Raw genomic sequence first — 20,120 nt, forward strand, 5'->3', positions numbered from 1 at the left:
ATGTTTGAGTGATTTGGCGAAATTGGTGCTTTCACATAATTATTTTCTGTTTGGGTCAGATTATTATTTGCAGATTTCAGGGGTTCGCATGGGTTCCAAGATGGCCCCAAGCTTTGCATCCCTTTTTTGTGGGATGTTTGAACATCAGTTTGTGTTAAACCCTGTGGTAAATTATTTTTTGAGACACATTGTTCTATGGAAACGTTATATCGATGATGTTTTTTTTAATATGGAGTGGTGCTGAATCTGAGTTACTGGAGTTTCATAGTTTGGTAAATAATAAATGTAGTGCGTTGAAATTTACTATTGAATTTCATCAAGAGAAAATGAATTTTTTGGATGTGCTTGTTCTTCGCACTGCATCTGGCATTGAAACTACTTTGTATCGTAAACCAACTGACCGTAACACCATCTTGCACGGACAATCTTATCATCCTGTGTCATTAAAGCGTTCGTTACCAATTTCACAATTTAGTCGTATTCGCCGTATTTGTAGTAAAGATGCAGATTTTCAACAGCAATCACAAATTCTATCGGAGAGATTCAGAAAACGATCATATCGAGAAGAGTGGATCCAGTCTGCAGTGAGTCGTTTTAAAGATGTATCGCAACAGGAGAGTCTTGTCAAAAAACAAAAAATTAAACGTCGGGTTAACTGTTATATTCAATATTCGCCTGTTTCAAGGACATTCATCATGTTTTATTGAAACATTGGCACATTGTTGAGAGTGATCCCGGTCTTAAGAAGTGTTTTGATGAACCACCATGTCTAGTGTACAAGAAAACACCCAGTCTTCGTAATATTTTGGTCAAATCTGATTTGAAACCTGCCCCTAATTTTTTGAATAAAATACCGTATGGGAATTATAGATGTGGTAACTGTCAACAGTGTAATTTCACGTATAAGACATTGACTTTTACACATCCTCATACGACGAAAATATTTAAGATTCGGGTACGATTTCGCAAGACGGCTAATGTTATTTATTTGTTGCGTTGTCCTTGTGGTTTGTGTTACGTTGGTAAGACTAGCAGACCTTTGAAAAATCGTATTTCTGAACATCGGTGTGCAATCAGACATCGCGATCCGAAAAGTCCAGTAGCTCAGCACTTTGTAAACTCGAGACATTCCGCTTTCCACTCTTCAGTATATAGGAATAGAAGTAGTTAAGTGTCCACGCGCGGTGGTGACATCAATAAATTACTTTTACAACGTGAAGCCTTTTGGATTTTTACATTAGATACTTTGTCCCCGAGAGGTCTTAATGAGGATTTTGATATTCGTCCATTTCTTTAAATATGGAATGCTTATCCAATTATGTGTGTTTTTTTTTTTATATAGCTCCAATAAAGGTTTTGATGGTATTGGTTGAATTTATGTATGTAGGCAGGTATTAATTAATCTTGTTGTATTGTGTATTGAGAATTGTATTTTGTCATTTCTTTGTTGTTGTTGTTTTTTCTTTTTTGACTGCGGTTACTTTGGTTCATTTATTGTTGTTGTTGTTATTATTATTATTATTATTTTGGGTATATTGTGTTAGGTCATGTGACCTTTTGCTCACATGTATAAATAGACGCATATCAGTGTTGTTCATTTGTCTGATGAAGAGCCTGTGTGCTCGAAACGTTACACCTTATGTGAATTTTTTTAATTAATAAATTTTTCTTTGATATTTTTGGAGCTTAGGTGTTGCCGACTTTGCATTTTCAATATGCTTCAAACTCAAATGTAAATATTCTAATATTTTGAGATACTGATTTTTGACTTTCATGAGCTGTAAGCTTTAATCATCAAAATTAAAAGAAATAAACATTTGAAATATATCAGTCTGTGTGTAATGAATGAATATAATATACAAGTTTCACGTTTTGAATGGAATTAGTGAAATAAATCAACTTTTTGATGATATTCTAATTATATGACCAGCACCTGTATTCTCAAGTGAAAGGAGCAGAGGCTTGGACCCGGAAACAGCAATCCTTGCGTCATAGTTAACAAGAGGATTCTCCCCAAGCCTTCATACTGACGTCATCAGAGCGTAAGCAAAATTTTCAGTTTTTGATTAAAGATTATGATGGCAGACAATGTTTTTTGCAGTGTATTGACTTGCACGGTTTAATTGTTCACCACAAGACTAGTAGTGTGCACTAAAAAGTAAGTAGGGTCATTTTGATTTCATGACGACTAATCATTTTCAATACCATTGGCAAAACCACCACATACTGTATACTGCCATATAGATATTTTACATTTTTTTTGTCCATCCATTTTTTTCAAGGCAATCATTATTTCAAGCTTCGAAACTGGTTTAATCCAAGTCTTCTAAAAAGACACATTCGCTTTATATGATGAACAGATTTTAATATAGGCCTTTATGCCAGTTTACATACATATAAATATTGATCAATTACCATTACAAAAATCTCAATCTTAAACATTTGCTCATTCTGTGAATTTGTGTCTTTAAAATAGGGTAACTTTGTTACAAAAGCTTACAACACAAGGAAGCTTGATTTCAAATTTGATTTCTAACTGAATTGAATTTGCCAAAAAAAAAAAAAAAAAAAGACATAAAACAAATTACCTCAATTCAGTTGAGGTATTCGAAACATGACAACACTGTACACTTATAATTTTTATAAGCAGTGATTTAAGAGCCATATATTTTAGGCCTATTTATTTAGAGAAATGGAAAATCGGATGGTTTTGACCTGTAATGTCTGTACAATGTAGTGATGCAGTTAGGCAGACAAATATCCCATTCGAAAACATTTCTAGCATAAAGTTACATTGTAAAGAAAATAAAGTTCCATCTTTGATTGTTGAAAAACTTTCTGGTGCATTTCACTTACAGCCAATACAATTTCCAGTAGGATTTTCATCGGTCGGGCGTGGATCTATTCTGAATGGTTGATAACTTTCGACAAAGTTTAATCCAGGATCAAAGAGAAATAATTTCTACTTTAAGGGGTGTATGTGCATTGACAATGACGCATCCCCATTCTGGGTTGTGATCAAGGAACAAGGTGTTAGTAAAAGTTCTTCAGCTCAGTTAAGCATTGTCTGGCCTCCATTTATTACACAAACTAAATCCAGAAGAACTGTGGCAACGTCTCCAAGATGCTTCAAGAAACCTACCTGCAAAGCTCCTGAGAAACTCTGCTCAAGAGCACCGAGGGCAAAAGCTGCTTTAAACACAAAGGATGCTCACACCAAATGTTGATTTAATTTAGCTAATAGAAGTTAATTGATAAAGAAAATATATTTTTGACAGCATCCTCATTTTACAGCATTTTTACACAAGTGCCTAAAACTTTTAACGGTACTGTAGCTTTGCAAGTAGGTTTCTTGAAGCGCCTTGGAGACACAGTTCTTCTGGATTTAGTCTGTCTCAGTTTGTTCCGTTTCTTCATGTCATTCCAGACAGACTGGATGATGATCAAGCACACACACTGCACACTTCTGCGCCGCATTGTGGCTTTGACAAGGTTTTGTTTTGTCCTCCATGCCATAGGTGCAGATTTATGTTTCTGCCGGTCGGTGCCCACTGTTCACACTGCATAACACGCACTTGTAATATCTGAGAGAGAGGGAGAGCATCCAGTTTTGTTCACATAAAATTGGACGCACCGGCGGCACTCTCTCTCACTCATATAGTGAGGGAAATCCACCTGCGAACCGAGCATAGAGGTTAGGATACTCATGAACTGAATATGCGCTCTGCAGTAATAACGTGATTGTGCCTATGGTCCACGCTGGTAGCTGTTGCGGGGCAGTTTTTTATTCTTCATCTCCATAAACATATATATATAGCAGTAAAGCTAATACAGTGGCTGGAAATCTGTTTATCCTTCGGTTCCTCATGCTTCCCCATCTTCATAGAGAACGCGGTTCATGGTTGCTCAGAGTCAGAGTGCTTTTGGAAAGAAGCTGGAAATGGCGCGGCCGCGATTTCCAAGCGTTTTTCGTTGCTGTGAGCAGGGAAAACTATTTAGAGCACCTTATTGTATTAATTAAAATATCGATATTTGGCGCCAGATATCGATTCTCATATCGTATGGAGAAGGATCACTATATATCACCATATCGATTTATTGTCCCACCCCTAATATTTACATGCACAAAATTTTGTAAATCCAAATGAGTCCAGTCCAATTTTTTATGTATTGATATTTCTGTTTAAATGTAACCTAAACTTTGCAGCTTAATTTGTTTATATTCTTCGCTGTAGTAAGAACAGAAAGCTGCCATAAGCATAGCTGCCCTGAAGATATATTTAAAAAGTTGAGGTTTTTTTTAGCAAATACTTATTAAATATTTAGTCTCTTCCATCAATCAGTTTGTAAGATGTAAATAAGCATTCGCATATTTATAACGTAACAGTATGTAAACATACAAAATGATACTGTGCATGTGCGCTAGGTGTTTTTTAATCCAAATGAGAAAATAGCAGGGATGCAAACTCATCATGGGTGAAAAAGGAGACAAAAGCCCTATTCGGATGGTAATTGTTTTTCAGGGGAACATAAGTGATTTTCACCATTCACCATTTAAAATTGGTGATTTTAATGCCATCCGAATCCAGGATGTCGGTGTTTTTCTCTCACCACCCCCGTAAAAATCCCCAGCCGAATTACCTACAGTTTTTTGACAACCACCAAGGTCGTGTGGTAATTTAATTGCCGTCCGAATCCAGATCTCTGAGTTTACGAGAAGAAATCGATTCAAAATTCAGTGTTTAAACCCTTTTTGAGCACTCCCAAACTTTGGTGTAATTTGCATACATATTTATGAAATGCTGGAAAGTATTTAAAAGAACATATACTTCATAACTGCTCCACCACAGCGACTGGGAGCAGAAAGAGAAGAAAAGCACGTAAACAATCGAAATGGGTCTTTATTATGGCAGCAGCAGATATGCAATACAATTTTAAAATGTGTATTATAAACAGATATATAACGCGTATAATTATATACAACTATAGCACGTCTATTTTCCTATTTTTACAGAAGATTTAAATAATAAAATAATAAATAGGATTATATATTATAAAATATGCTTGGAATAATAAGAATACATTTTACATAAGTATTTTTAAATACATTTTACACAATAATAAAAATAAAGTTTTAGCAGACAATCATGTGACTGGTCACGTGAGCAACGCGTTACCGGGTTTGTAGGATCACAGAACTCACTCCTCCACTGTGAATAAATCGCCATCCGAATCCATGAGTTAGATCACTGAGGTGATATGTATATATATATATATATATATATATATATATATATTTATATATTTTTTTTTTTTTTTTACAGACGTCCATTTGAGAAACAATTACTGTCCGAATCGGGCTAAAGATGCATCCCTTTGAAGATAGCATTCATGAACCTTATCTTCATTCATGAAAAATATGTGCCAAAAACCCCGGTGCAAAACAAATACTTTTAAGATAAAAATGACATATTTCCATTATTACCAATAGATGGGAGCAAAGGATCACTCATCAAATCAGTTGCCATTTCCACTCCCTATTTTTTTTTTCCAAGTGGTGCTTTTGGATTTATTATAAAATGATTACTGTAACACATTTGTGTTACAGTACTATTTTACTATGCTAAAGTATGCCGTATAGCAAGTACAACTAAATAATAATGCATTAAATATTTTTAGATTTAAAAATTTAATTTTTTTAAACATTGCATTAAAAAAACATCAAAAAGAGTGCTTTGTTTTATCTTTAACTGTAGAAGCTGCCGAATATAGTAATCAAACTGACTTTTTGATCTTGTAGTTTTGTTACTCTGAATTTACTCTGCATCACTTAATGCACAGCTCTGTTTTGACATCGGCTTGTCAGATGTTTTATTCCGTCTATTGCTATAGTGCTGTCAATCATAGCAATGACTTACGTAACTATTTAACAGATTCACTCGCATAATTTTTTACACTTGCGTTTGTCACTCCTGAAAGAGTATAAGTGGATGTTTGATCCTCTTAGGCAAACAATGCTTTTCTTCAAATTGTGAACGAATTATGTAGAGAAACCAAGCAAAGGGTGCTCTCCTTATAGTGCAATTGACCAAACTTACTCACGCGATGACTAACTACACAATCAAGCTCCTGTTTACACTGTGTGTATGCTTTTTTCATCATTAATAGGAAGATCTGCAAGCGCGTAAAACTCTGCAACACTCGCGGCAACAAAAATTTGTTCAGATCGGATTCTGTCTAACCTACAGTCAGAGCTGAGTAGATTACTTAGAAATTGTAATCAGTTACTGACTCCAAATTACATGATAAAATTGTAGTTTGTAGTCAGACTACTTTTTTGATTACGTTTAGATTACTTTTTACCTAAATCGTTTATCACATTGATATATTTACGATGATATCGTACCATATTGATATAAAAACACAAAAGAGTAAGAAATGGGGATGCACCGAATGTTCGGCAACCAAAATTGTTCGGCCGAAAAAAGCGAAAAGACCGAATAATATTTACCGAACAATGACGTCACGCGATCAAATAGTGGCGCGCACTAATGCAACAAACGTGTCTGCAGTGAAGTATTTAAAACTGTCAGAGAAAGACAATTTCATTATCATCATTTCAAATCATTACAAGCAAGAAACACCGACAGCGAGAGACTGCTTAGTGCTGCATCTCATGTCTGCAGTGTGGATTTCTTTAAGGCTGCAAGGGAAGCTCGGCTTCCCCTATATTGTCAAAAAATTAATGGTCAAATATGTACTATTGTGTTAACATTTTATTGACTAAAAATGCGTTAGAACACGTTCATCTCCAAGACGAGTTCGTTCAGAATCAGCTACATATAGCAGGTCGGACTCTATTTCCTTCTCATACATTCCCGTAGCGTCAGTGCATTACTCTGTTGAAGCCTAGCGTCCATTGACTTCAATGGGGCTGCTTCAAACTGTTTTTTTCAGTGCCTCGAAACTATACGGTCATTGGATAAATGCTGCGATTATGTCCCGCCCACGGACGCTCAGCGTCTCTGGGGGTGAATGGAGGAGTGGGCTGGCCTGGATGCCGGGCTTCTGCGTGATGATTGGAGGGTCTGTCGAAAGACTGCATCTCCGTTTGATTGACAGCGATTTTGTACTATGAAAAGTCACTGACACTGAAGCTATTCGAGCTCAGTCTCATAGCGGCTTTGCACTTGGTTCTTATCAATCATTATATATTTTTTTATTCATTTATAATGTTATGTTTTAATATACATGCTGCTAACTCGGAAATTTCAAGATATGCAAGCAAAAAATGCTCCTGACACTTAGGCAATACGACACGAGCAAGAGTGCTGTTAGTGTTTCGTTTGTGTTCGAATCCAAATCCGCGTTGATTTGGGCGAATCACTGATTCACTAAACCAAGCTTAAGCCATTCATAAAAACAATCATTTGATTCGCTCCTGAAGGATTCAGCCGTTTTGAAAGAATCATTTGAATGACTCAGTGATTCAATCACGAACTTCTGCCACCTGCTGGCCATTTTTTAAGTTTCCCGTCTAAAAGTAGGCATATTACATTATTTTGCAACATATTTCTATATTCAGAATTTAGTATTTAAAACATTAATCTCATAACATTATTTATACAATTATAAATACAGTCTAAATGAATAAATGCCACATCTAAATGTCACTTCATGCAGCTTGAGTTTTGTTTAGATCATTTCATGGATAACAATAGCCAGTCATTCATTCACATTAAGTATTCAGAGAATAATATTGTCTGTTATTCACTTACATCTATTTATTACATTTTGATTCATTTTGTAGAATTGAATTATAAATTAAGCTGGTCTAGTATCGTAAGACATTTTTATGGTATCGTGACAACCCTATTATACACCACATTCCTTGTTTCAGTTTAACCTAATTCCCACATTTCCTCCGTCGAGTTTAATATCTTTTTTTTTTAGATTGTTTGTTCATTCATTCATTCATTCATTCATTCATTCATTCATACAGTAGGCTAGCGTCACTGGAAAAGACGCCTAGTTGGTACGACAGGGTCACAGAGCATTTTCTTGAAAAGGAACGTAGGGCAGAATTTATGTATAAATAAATGGACAATTTTTATGATGTAGGCCGAAAATGAGCTTCCCCTCTTTGAAAGACCAGCAGCCGCCACTGCATGTCTGCGATAAGAAGAGGAAGAGGTGATTGTTTCTGGTTACTGTGATGACTGAAATTGCGAAATGGCCTCAAACGATTTGTAATTAAACCGCAGAATGTTGTTTTCAAATGTAATGTTTACATGTATTCAAACAGCGCTGCATGAGCTCGCGGAGCCAGGGTTCAAAGTCCAAAGCGCGAGGAAAATCTGAGCTAAAACACTGCTACTCGTCATTTGCTCAGTCACATTTTTATAATTCTTTTAAAAGACATGTGATAAGCGCAACAAACATCTTCCCAAATTCGTAATGAGAATCACTTAAATATCTGCATACTGTTGTCAACAAAAAGCACCACCAAGATCTTCCTGCAGGTTTCTGCCAATATAAAATCTAAGAAAAAGCAACTCCTCCATCAACATTTATAAATGTTAGTATTGTAATTTTACTGTTTTTCTTAAAAAAAAAAAAAAAAAAAAGATAATAAATACCCTACAACAGCTCTATACATTTATTATAACATTCACACATAGCGTTCAAATTGGTATCTGTAATATATTCTAATGTTTTAAAAAGTATCTTCTGCTCAGCAAGGCTGCATTTATTTGTACAGTAAAAAAAATACATGCCTGATTCAAAAATAGCCAAAAAATACGTTAAAAAACTGTTCAGTGTTAAGTAAATATTTTTAAATTGTTGTTTTGTAATTGATTTTTTATTTTTATTTTTAAGCAGGACAAAACAGTATAAAGCGCATTTTGGCTATTTAATTTATGCAATGGTGAAAAAGAAAAAAACAATAGGTCAAAATAGGCCTACATGGGGAAAAAAATGCGAAAAACCGTTTTCGGTATTCGGCCTTTGGCCCAGTGTTTCATTTTGTTTGGCTTCGGCCAATAATTTTCATTTCGGTGCATCCCTAGTAAAAAACTATATTCCATTCGTTGTAATTAATAAAACGAAGTGCATTAAACGTTACATTACATTATCAAGGTTTCATTTTTTTTGTAAATGAACTGCAGGGGCTTCACGAGTTTGATGAAAAGCTAATAATGAATTAAATCATAAAAATTAAAATAATCATTTCAGAATAACATCATTCAAAATAAAACACTTACTAAAACAATTTAAATATTTAATTTGTTTACCTACATGTCAGGTGACCATTAACCAACATGTGACAATCATTAAAGTATTTATCTTAAAATGTCAGGGTACTTCAAGAAAATATATTAGATGAAAAATTTTCAGATGACAAAGGAATGCAGGCATGCATTACATGTAAATAAGAAATGATGTGAATGTGCATTTTAAAATTGTGCATTGTTTGTGGGAATGTCCACAAAACTGGAAGACTTTGAGCGTATATAAGCAGTACGCCATTTTAGAAATGAACATTTAAAAGAGCAATTAGGTAGAATCAATAAATGATGAATAATTTATTGCCATTATGTGAATAACAAGTACGTAATCCATAAAAAAGTAATTGTAGTCTGATTACAAGTATTTAAAAACGTAATCTAATTACAAGTACTAAACTTTTGGAATCTGATTACGTAATCCAGATTACATTAGTTACAGAGCTACACTACCTAGCTCTGCCTATGGTAAACACCTCTGATTTGCCATTGCTTTCAACACAGATGCCTGTGATTGGCTACAACACTCAACACTGCAAAAACATGTTGTAAGCAGATATTTTGGTTTTGTAATTCCAAACCAGAGCGCACACAAAATAATCACAATCGAATCTGCACGAATCACACAAATTACCCATTTTCAATTCAAGACGGCTAATTTTGCCGAAAACAAATTTGCTAAATATTAAAGGCAAAGGCAAAATATAAAGGATGCAGCAAATAAACCACATCGTGCAGTGCTCTGTTTACGGGCCGCATTTAAAAGGTCATGTGAACAGTCTCACTCACACACACAGAAATAGCATCTTTTTTCAAATCTCGTCACTCTGAGGAACACTGGGTTTGTAAATGCTGTTTCAGGTCTCTTTTATACAGGAACCTCATCTCACACCGAGAGCATGGGTACGGCTTCTCTCCAGTGTGAATCCTCATGTGAATCTTAAGGTTGCCTTTAGAAGTGAAACCCTTTCCACAGTGAGGACAGATGAAAGGCTTCTCTCCAGTGTGAACTTTTATGTGAGACTTCAGATTTCCTTTCTGTGGGAAGCCCTTCCCGCACAGTTGGCAGGTGAAAGGCATCTCTCCAGTGTGACGTATCACGTGTATTTCAAAGGACTCTTTGTGTGTGAATCTCTCTTCACAGTGTCGGCATGTGTAAGGCTTCTCTCCGGTGTGAATCCTCATGTGAGTCTTGAGGCTGACTTTGTGACCAAATTTTTTTTTGCAGTGAGGGCAGGTGTACCGTTTCTCTCCAGTGTGAACTCTCATGTGATATTTAAGATTTCCGTTTTGTGAGAAGCTCCTTCCACACAGTCTGCAGGTGTAAGGCTTCTCTCCGGTGTGAAGAGTCATGTGAGTCTTGAGGCTGACTTTATGACCGAAACACTTCCCACACTGAGTGCATGTGAACGGCTTCTGTCCGCTGTGAATTTTCATGTGATTCTTCAGGTATTTCTCTATTTTAAAACACTTTTCACACTTCTGGCATTTAAAAGGCTTTTCTTTGGAATGAAGTATTACGTGCCTGTTAAGGTGTTTAATGTTCCAGAACTGCCTTGCACACTGATCACATTTAAACCATTTCTCTGTTGAGTGAACCATTGTGTGGTGATTAAAGGTTTCAGTGTTTTGAACTCTTGAAGATGTCTGTTCTCCAGTTACAAAATCATGATGTTTCTCTTCCATTTCATTCAGTTCTTGATTCTCCTCTTTCAGTGCCATCAGCTCTATGACGAAAAGAGACAAAAACAGGTTAACCCCTGTTCAATGGCACAAAGCAGCAAATATCAAAATATGTATGCTAGATCCTACCCACTGAGCTACTAAAAGATGAGAAACCTGTAATCCCAGCATAAGAATGCGAGATATCACAATTTTTGTCTCCACGATCTGCTATTGAAGAAATATTGTGCTACAGCATACATTCTATTATTTGCAGTTCTGGCACCTCCGTCTTAATATACTATACAACGCAGCATGCATTCACATCAAATGTTACGTATATCTAGCGTTTTATTTTTATATTTGTTTATTCAATTTCATGCATGCTACTGTTAAATACACCTGCTGTATCTGAAAAATAAAGCATGGTTTTATTTGTATATTATGTATATTTGTAATATGTATCTTTGTTCATATTTTTTTAAATGACAAAATAATAACAACAACAACGGTTTTTATCTTCACCCACTTTGCCCTAACGATCTGCCATTCTTTTTTATTGTATATTTTGTTTTCTTGTAAGGCCTTTTTTTTTTAAATAGGGAAATTAGTTTGAACTGCTGAGACAACTTGAAAAATTGAACAACATAAAAAAAGAATAGTGATAAAATCATGATTTTCCTGAAAAAAAAATAAAAAATTGTATATTTTTTGCCATGTTGCCCACCCCTATCCCAGAAGCTATTCTTAATATCGTTTACTTTTTACTTTCTGTAGGACATGTCCAAATAACTTTCAAGCTGGCTGATATTAAACCTCTTATCAAGACTAACAAACAAATGAACACTTCTGGATCACTTGATCTAGTTAATTATAAACAAATTTTAAATATGCAATTAAGGTCTAAAATATTAGAATAACTCAACTTGGTCCTCTCAAATATGGAGAGTTGCGAACATTTTCAGTCAGGATTTAAAGGGACAATTCACCCAAAAATTAAAGTGCTGTCATTATTTACTCACTCCAAACATGCATGGGTTTTCGTTCTTCTGCTGAACACAAAAGATGAAATTTTCAAACAGTTGAAAAATTGACACTTATGACTGGTTTTGTGGTCCAGGGTCACATTTAGTTGTCGTGAGTTGCTCAAATCCCAGTAATCGAATACGGTTTTAATGATGATTAAAATATGAAACTGTAATATTAACCGTGGTGAATTTTATCATGATTTATAATCAAACTGCGATCGTTACATCCCTATTCAATATAGCTAAAAAAACGTGTCAGTGATATAATGTTTGGTCCCACTTTATATTAGGTGGCCTTAACTACTGTGTACTTTCATTTGAATTAATCATTTGGTACAATGCACTTATTGAGTACATACATGTTTTTACATTGTCTTTATATTTTTAAAAATACCTATATGTAATTACATCTGTAATTCATTTCTGTAATTACATTTATAATTACTCTGTTGACCCATCCCTCACACCTTAACCCAGACCACAAAACCTGTCCCTAACCTACCCGTATCCCACCTCAATAGCAGCAGAAGTGTTTTGCAATACAATGACGCATGATGCAAGTACATAGTAGTTAAGGCCAATATAAAGTGTGACCTAATGCTTCATATCGTTTGATATCGATAAATACTGACATTTTTTATAACCTTTATTAAAACAAACAGCAATAGAAAAATGTTTAAATTCAACCACTGTATTTTTAATTTACTCGGTTTACAAAGACAAACAACATAAATTTTTTAACAGTCAAACACAAAATTAAATTTAAATAAATATATCCGTTCTTATGTTTTATATGCAGATTAAATAAGTTAAGGAAATATTTGGATTGTTTCCCAAGGCCACAGGAAGGCGCAATAAGCAAAATAATGCAGCGCATTGAATTGTAAACGCAATGAAACAACTGACTATAAAAATCGTGGATAATGTCTAAATTAGCAAATAAAATAACATAAATAAAACAGCATCATATATTTATGCATTGCTTAAAGGGTTACCCACCACAAAATAAAATTTTTGTCATTAATCACTTACCCCCTGTCGTTCCAAACCCATCTTTCATACTTTTATGGACCTTGACAGTGTTATTTACTTGGCAGTCAATGGGACAGTCACAAGCCTCAACGTCTCTTACATCATCATCACCACATCTCGCGCACCACTGAGAAGGCTCCCTGACTAATATGCTTTTTTTATTATTATTATTATTATTATTCACAATCTCCTCATCACAGGCAGGCGCAACACTCATTTCAGCATGTGTTTGTGTGTGCTGTCTGCATCATTCATAGCAAGTGCCTATCTCGTGCACTATATCAAAACATTTTCTATCATTATCGATGAATGTGTACCGTCGATAAATAGCGATACCGTTTTATCGCCCAGGGGCCTGTACCATGAAGCTGGATTAGCTGGCTAGCCAGGTAAGTTTCAGTTTAGTTTGCACCAATCCTGGGTTTACAACTATATAAACTAACTTCACTGCACTGATAAAGCAAGATAATTTTATGAACAAGTACTTTTTCCATTGTAAATGCATCAATCTATTAACCTTTAGCAAATCTTTAACCAAGGCTCGTGATTGGCTGTTCACCAGTTTTGTCAACTCTAAACTAATCCTGTAAGTCTAATCATGGTACAGGCCCCAGGCCTAGTTCTTCACCACAACAGCAGTAAAATTTCAACTTCAGAGCAATAACGTCAAACTATAGCCAAACTTACTAAAACCAGACACTTGACAAGAGCCATTCATAAACAGGAACATGAGATATTTACGAGTAACTTATATGGGAAATAAAGGATTGGCAGAAGAGCTAAACATAAAACCTGTGTAATCTATTTACAGAATCTGACAGTGACAAAGGAGAAAAATAACAAGAAAATCCACTAAATTAACTCACAATTATAAATATGATAATACAATTCGCCTATTACATTTATTTAAATAAGTAATTGGGATTAATCTAATGATTCTGAATTGGGTAAAGTTGGTTTTATATTTCACATTCGGACTTAAGCATTCAATTACTTTAACCGCACTACATTGGACTTTTAGCGGTCATTCGCAAGCAAGTATGACATTAAAACAATACTTGCCCATTTTAATCGATTGTGAAAAAAAAATTAGGTTGACAATGTTGTCTCTGATTAGATTTTGCAAAAAATAACTTTATTGCACATATAAATAGAAAGTTATTGAACGCGGAAATGTGTGAATGTGCGAATATAAAACCAACTTTACCCAAGTAAAACTGACCACTTAATGTGTAACTTTATTGGTATTATTAGCAGAGTTAGTCAAAGTTTTCTTGATAAATATTTTCTACTAATAAGTTATGTAATATAACATTTTATATATTGCTTTTTATTTTATATATATATATATATATATATATATATATATATATATTTTTTTTTTTTTTGGATACTGATGCATAATTAAGTAATAGAAGTTAGTGGATTTTATTAATAAGATAGCTGGACATTTTAATGAGGAGATGAGTTCAGCTTTGAGATGAAAACCAACCTGTTTGTTCCTCAGTCTCTTCATGTTTGACTCTGAATGCGTCTTCAATCTTCACATCTTCACTCTCCTCTTTAATAAACGCCATCTTTATAACAGTGTGGATCTCAGCAGGTTTTGTTTGGACAGTCTGTCATGATTGAGATGAGAATAATGAACAGAGATGAAAATAAACCCAAACTAAACCGTCTCGATCAGCTCTCAGTGCACAAGTGCGGCGATTCTCTCTTCACTTATCAAATTAAATACTTGAAACGCTTGAAACCACAAACCTTCCTTCAGCCGAATCACATCAGATGCAGCGCGCGCAGCCTTGTGACGTCACAGCGCCACACCAAAATAAAAGTCCTGTTAGTGCAGAGAGCGCAGACAAACAGAGACACTCAGGGTTTTATTCGTGGTGAAATACATATTTATACATGTGTTGTCCAATGACCTGCTGAAAATAACTATGATACTGTCTAAAAAGGTGAAAGAGTCATGTTTGAGTGCAGAAACCGTTTATATCAGTGGTCAAGAACTTCAATAAGTTTTAATAACAAGCCTTTAAAAAGTGTTTAATGCATTTTTTGAAGGAACCAAAGCAAAAGCTTTTATTGTGCTATCTATTATATAAAAACACGGTTTGTCAACATAAATTTAAACATTGACATTGATACAAATAGTAAACTGTAGTATAATTTAGTAATTATAGTGAAGTTAAAAACCACCAGAGTCTTTATAAATGTTACCACAGTTTACTAGAGAATATAAGCTATATTATTTACTAGTGTTATTTATGCGGGGTCATGGAGATTACTGAACGACTCAGCTGAAAGTATGGGGTAATTATGTGATGAAAATAAATGTATGATTGTGTGTGTGTGTGTGTGTGTGTGTGTGTGTTTACTGTTCTTTGTATTGTGTATAAGTGGTTGCAAGTTTGTTTTTTATGCATTCAGTTCTTGGAAAAGAAATGTTAAAATTTTGTTAAATAATAAAAATATTTCTTTAACTTAAGGTCTTTGGACCTTGCATTTATCTATGTAATACAGTTCATTGTTAATAACTTTGAAACACATCTATTGTAGCATAACTAAAATTGTTTAATGTTACACTTACACAGTAACTACACGTAAACAAGGGTGTATGTTTGCACAGTACACTGTAAGAAACTGACTGTGAAATTCACAGTAATTAACAAGTAACTTACTGTAGAAAAAGCACAGTAATTAACTGTGAGCAAGTGTCAAGTAACTTACTGTGACAATAGTTGATAACATTCAAAAATGTGATGTAACTTCCTGTAGGTTAAATAACTGTATTCTCACTGTGTCTTACAGTAGCAACATTGTAAATAAATAACAGCAACTTCCAAGCACTTCTTTTTATTGCAATACTGTTTTAACTGTTAAATGATATCACATATCCCTAGGTGAGGACAGGTGTAAGCTAACACAAAACAAGGAGAAGAGAGGAAAAAGGCAAGACATTAGACAACTGCTAGCATGGTTACACAGATTACAGTTTGCACATTACAATTTATTATACAATTTCGAATGCCAGTACCATTCAATTCAAAAAAGGGCTATTTCTTCAGAGGAAAGTAGTTTAACTAAAAACTGTCTGGAAGAAATATAAACTCTTAATGGATAAATTCCATTAGAAGACATTGCTATCAGAATCTCACCTTTATCTAGTTATTTTGCCAGTCAAAGTTGGTGAAGTCTCTCATGAAGGCAACACGTGGGTTCATATATGAGGTCTTACGCTTGACCTTTTTCCCACTTTTCCTGCTTGTCTGGACCTTGCTACTGCACTTGCTGGACTCAGGATTAATCCTGACAAGGAACCTAAAATAAATTATAATGAAAGTTCATATTTAGATTCATCTTGCTGTTTTGATGAACGTAAGATACATGGTATTTTCCATCTCAGAATACAAATTAAAACTCTCACAACTTCAAAATGTCACGCTTTTTCCCTGATGTTTGTAGTGTAATAGGTACAATGTCATATGGCCCTACCCACATGCAAGTTTTTTGATTTCACTGGATCAATGCTACAAGAAAACATTTCTAGGAGAAATGCAGGTAAAGTAAATATAAAACAAAGAAATGCACAATATGTATTGTACCTCTGAACAAACTCCAGCGTTGTGGCTGCTTCCACCTGATATTCAATACTGAACACATAAAAACTGGCAAACAAGACTGCCAAGGCGGTTACATTTACATTTATGCATTTAGCAGACGCTTTTATCCAAAGCGACTTACATTGCATTCAAGTTAAAGTTTTTACATTTTATCAGCTCTTGCTTTCCCTGGGAATCGAACCCATGATCTTGACGTTGCTAGCACCATGCTCTACTATTTGAGCTGCAGGAAAGCTGTTGTGAAATCTGGAATGGGAGGTGAATGTGGGATTACAACACGTCCCTCTATGGACAGCATCCACTTGTTCGCAGACCACACAGTCTCTCCTGCAGTAATCAAACATAAAACAACAATTTAGTTGCAATATGGTAATTTCAGCTGACCCTTTTCACTTTTGTCCTGTGAGGAATTGAAAAGGGACCGCATGACATCTGGTACTTTATTTGGAAAGCAGTGCTGTCAGAGTTGCCTTATTGTATTTGCTATTTCCACTTAATTGTATTTATCTTCAAAAGCTGCTTTCATCTAATTAGAGTTTCACCTAGCACAATGAGCCTTGGGGTGATGGGAAGGGAGAACTGTGCCTTAGTTCTCTGTTGTAGTCGCCTATGACAAATAGAATTGAGATAAACAAATAATGGTCTCAATATGATCATGTATTAGTTATGTGCAAACAAACAATTCAAGTCTACTTTACAAGATGTAAAAAAAAGGAACTGTAAATGTAGAAAAAATGCACACATTTTCTAAAAAATTATTTACAACAGTACTTCCAAAAGACACAAATAGTGACAAAAAAAACTTACATCAGCAAGGAGAAAAAGACTGTCCTCTGCCTCTTTGAAATATGTCATCATGATCAGAATCGCTGCAAGACCATCGGTACCCCAGACAGCAAGCAGTGTCAGCCCAGATCCGGCCCACATCTGGCCCGCATGGATTTCACACGGCCCAGATGTGGGCTGGATCTGGGCCAAAACTATGATGCTGTCTGGGACCCTCTCGGTCAACCTTCAAGGCTTCTTTCAAAACAGTTTTAACTTCTTTACTCCACTTCATAATCTGAGCATGGAAGAACTCCAGAAGCCTTTTCCCCTTTTTATCCAAGTCATTGTTCAGTCTTGAGGGCAGTTCAATGCCAGTGAGGGTAGTAAAGTGGGACAGTAAGAAGTTAAAAGACAGGAGAAATGGCCACTTCTTACTTATGTCAATAATGCTAAGGGGTGGATCTGAATTTATGTCCACTCGCTGTTTTGCATATGTGATTGTCATTAGCTCTTTTACCGTCCCTCTCTCAGTTGCCCTTGGCCCCTCTTGAGTGAATAGATCCACCATCTCTTTTCTCTTTTCTTCGTGATGCAGATGATTCCCCCTCTGGGTACTCCTGTGGTTTCCAAGTAATACAACCGTAGTGATGTTACGTTCGTGAACGAATCGTTCTTTTTGAACAAATCTTCGAATCATTCTCGTTCACGTAATCCATTGACTCATATTTCTCGTTCACTGAAATTCCTCCGTCCGCAGCAGTGCGGCGCTATTAGCAGCGCATGCGCACATCAGTGAACCGGGTAGTTGTGTGGACTGTTTCACAGAATGACTAAACCTCGAGCCAATAGCCTTCGAGTATGAGATGTGACGGAGTATGTGATTTGTTGAATGTAGTGAACGAATACGCCCATCACTGACCGAGTCGCTGTTTTGAGTCTGAACGAGATAGAGATCTCGTTCGTGAACGAATTGAACGAACTGGTACATGAGTCATGACATGTCATTCGTGAATGAATGTGTACCGGGTAGGTCGGTCATTTTAGCATGTGAGTCAGTCTCGTTCAGCAATCAGCTGAAAGTGGATGCAAAGTGCAGCAGGTACTGTGGCAATGTGCACATACGCTTGTTTATATATATTCATATTTAACATAGGCTACAGAACATAACTCCACGATTTATGAATGTGTAAAAGTCCGACCAAACAATTAAAAAAAATAATTATGCAAGAAAACCTTATGTTTTGGTAATCTGAACCCATTTTATTTATTTAATGAGTAGATTACACATTTTAATAAAGTCAAATCAGTTTTTTGCAACAAATAGTAATACAGTACAATCGTTTACTTTAGACATGACACATAAGACACTCTTTTTCGCCCCCTGCTGGCGTATATATTTAATTTGAAAAAATGGTTACTGAACGAATCAGTGAACGAATCATTTTGGTGAACGAACTGAAAATGAACGAATCCCTGGAAAGAATCAAAATTTCCATCACTATACAACCGTAACTATCAATTTTAGCACATTTGGCAGTGGATGGCTGGTCATCATCACTTGTCTGGGAGCATCTGGGCTTCCTTGTGTGTGTTCCTTCCAGTGTATGACCTTGATTTACATACTCAATCCTGGTCTTCAGCTGATTCATTAAACTGAAGTATCCACATCCATATTCCTCTGTTTTGTCTAAAAAGCTTTGTGAATATTTCTGGGTTATTTCTTTGGCTACTGCTGAGCAGTCCTTGCGTGATGGGTTTAAGCAATGTACTCTCATCGAATCAACGATGACTCTCTCCATGTGTCGGCGATCCTCTGGCTCTGGCCTCTTATCAGCACCAATTGCTCTTTTAAGATCGGGCCTCATTTTGTCCCATGGCACCTGGAACCTGTCTAACCAACTGCTGTTCTCACACAGAATGGTTCCTTGAGTGGGGTAAAATACAGTGCTGGATGAAGCAACAATTTCTGATTCAGGTGAAAAGGTGGCTGTGATTCGAGACCTGAGTCTGCATACAGATCAAAAATATTTTTAAATCATCATCAGAGATAAACAAACAAACATTTTCAAATATGGAAAATCAAATAAAAATGCATCTATAATGAAATTCTTACCTTTTTTGAAGGAATGGAGAATTTTTCTGCACTGAATAGGTGAGAGCAGATGTGCAATATCTTCTTCTTTAATAAACTGTAAATCATTTGGACCCTCCACACCTAACTTGGACACCAACTCATCCATCAACATTTTCAGTTTCTTTCCATCTAGCTGTGGTAGTACCGTCTGTATCACACTCGCAATGGAGTCCATTTTTTTTTTTAAACTTGTTTTTAATCTGAACACACAGAATGGTGCATGGCAATCAAGTGGAGACTTAACTGATTATATGCAGGTAATGGATAGTAATCTGCAAGACTGTCCACGGTCAGACACACATAACAAGCATCATTAGTGTTTTGTAGACCGTGTACACCCATGTCCACTACAGGCACCGACTGATACTGCTCAACAACAAAATGCACACATGACTGATTAATCAGTATGAGCACAATTTTTCCAAATAAGTAGCCTGTGTCATTTTGTTGAACTACAACAACCATGCCTCTTTTATACATTGTCCCTTTGAATGTGACAGATGCAGTTTCAAGAGTATCCTCTGGATGAAGTCCTTTGACACTGACAGCATTCTGAATGCCAGTCTGGTAAAACCGGTCATCAAAC

General features: G+C 35.6%; 1 protein-coding gene across 1 annotated transcript; it reads right to left on the reverse strand.

Annotated features, from left to right (window-relative positions):
* Positions 1–1,219: 1,219 nt before the first annotated feature.
* Positions 1,220–15,036, reverse strand: LOC131537385 (gastrula zinc finger protein XlCGF8.2DB-like). Its single transcript, XM_058770757.1, has 3 exons — positions 14,771–15,036; positions 14,502–14,628; positions 1,220–11,014 (listed from the first exon to the last, which is right to left on the reverse strand). The coding sequence occupies exons 2-3, from the start codon at positions 14,584–14,586 to the stop codon at positions 10,110–10,112; spliced, it is 990 nt and encodes a 329-aa protein (XP_058626740.1). The 5' UTR covers positions 14,587–14,628; positions 14,771–15,036; the 3' UTR covers positions 1,220–10,109.
* Positions 15,037–20,120: the final 5,084 nt, after the last annotated feature.

This window comes from Onychostoma macrolepis, chromosome 03 (assembly GCF_012432095.1).
Source record: "Onychostoma macrolepis isolate SWU-2019 chromosome 03, ASM1243209v1, whole genome shotgun sequence".
In the NCBI taxonomy this organism is placed as follows: domain Eukaryota; kingdom Metazoa; phylum Chordata; class Actinopteri; order Cypriniformes; family Cyprinidae; genus Onychostoma; species Onychostoma macrolepis.

Bases quoted from the DNA above. Each gene is read 5' to 3' on its own strand.
- LOC131537385 (XM_058770757.1), bottom strand. From the start codon at position 14,586: ATGGCGTTTATTAAAGAGGAGAGTGAAGATGTGAAGATTGAAGACGCA. The intron at 11,015-14,501 runs GTTGGTTTTCAT...TTTTCGTCATAG, and splicing joins AGAGACTGAGGAACAAACAG to AGCTGATGGCACTGAAAGAG.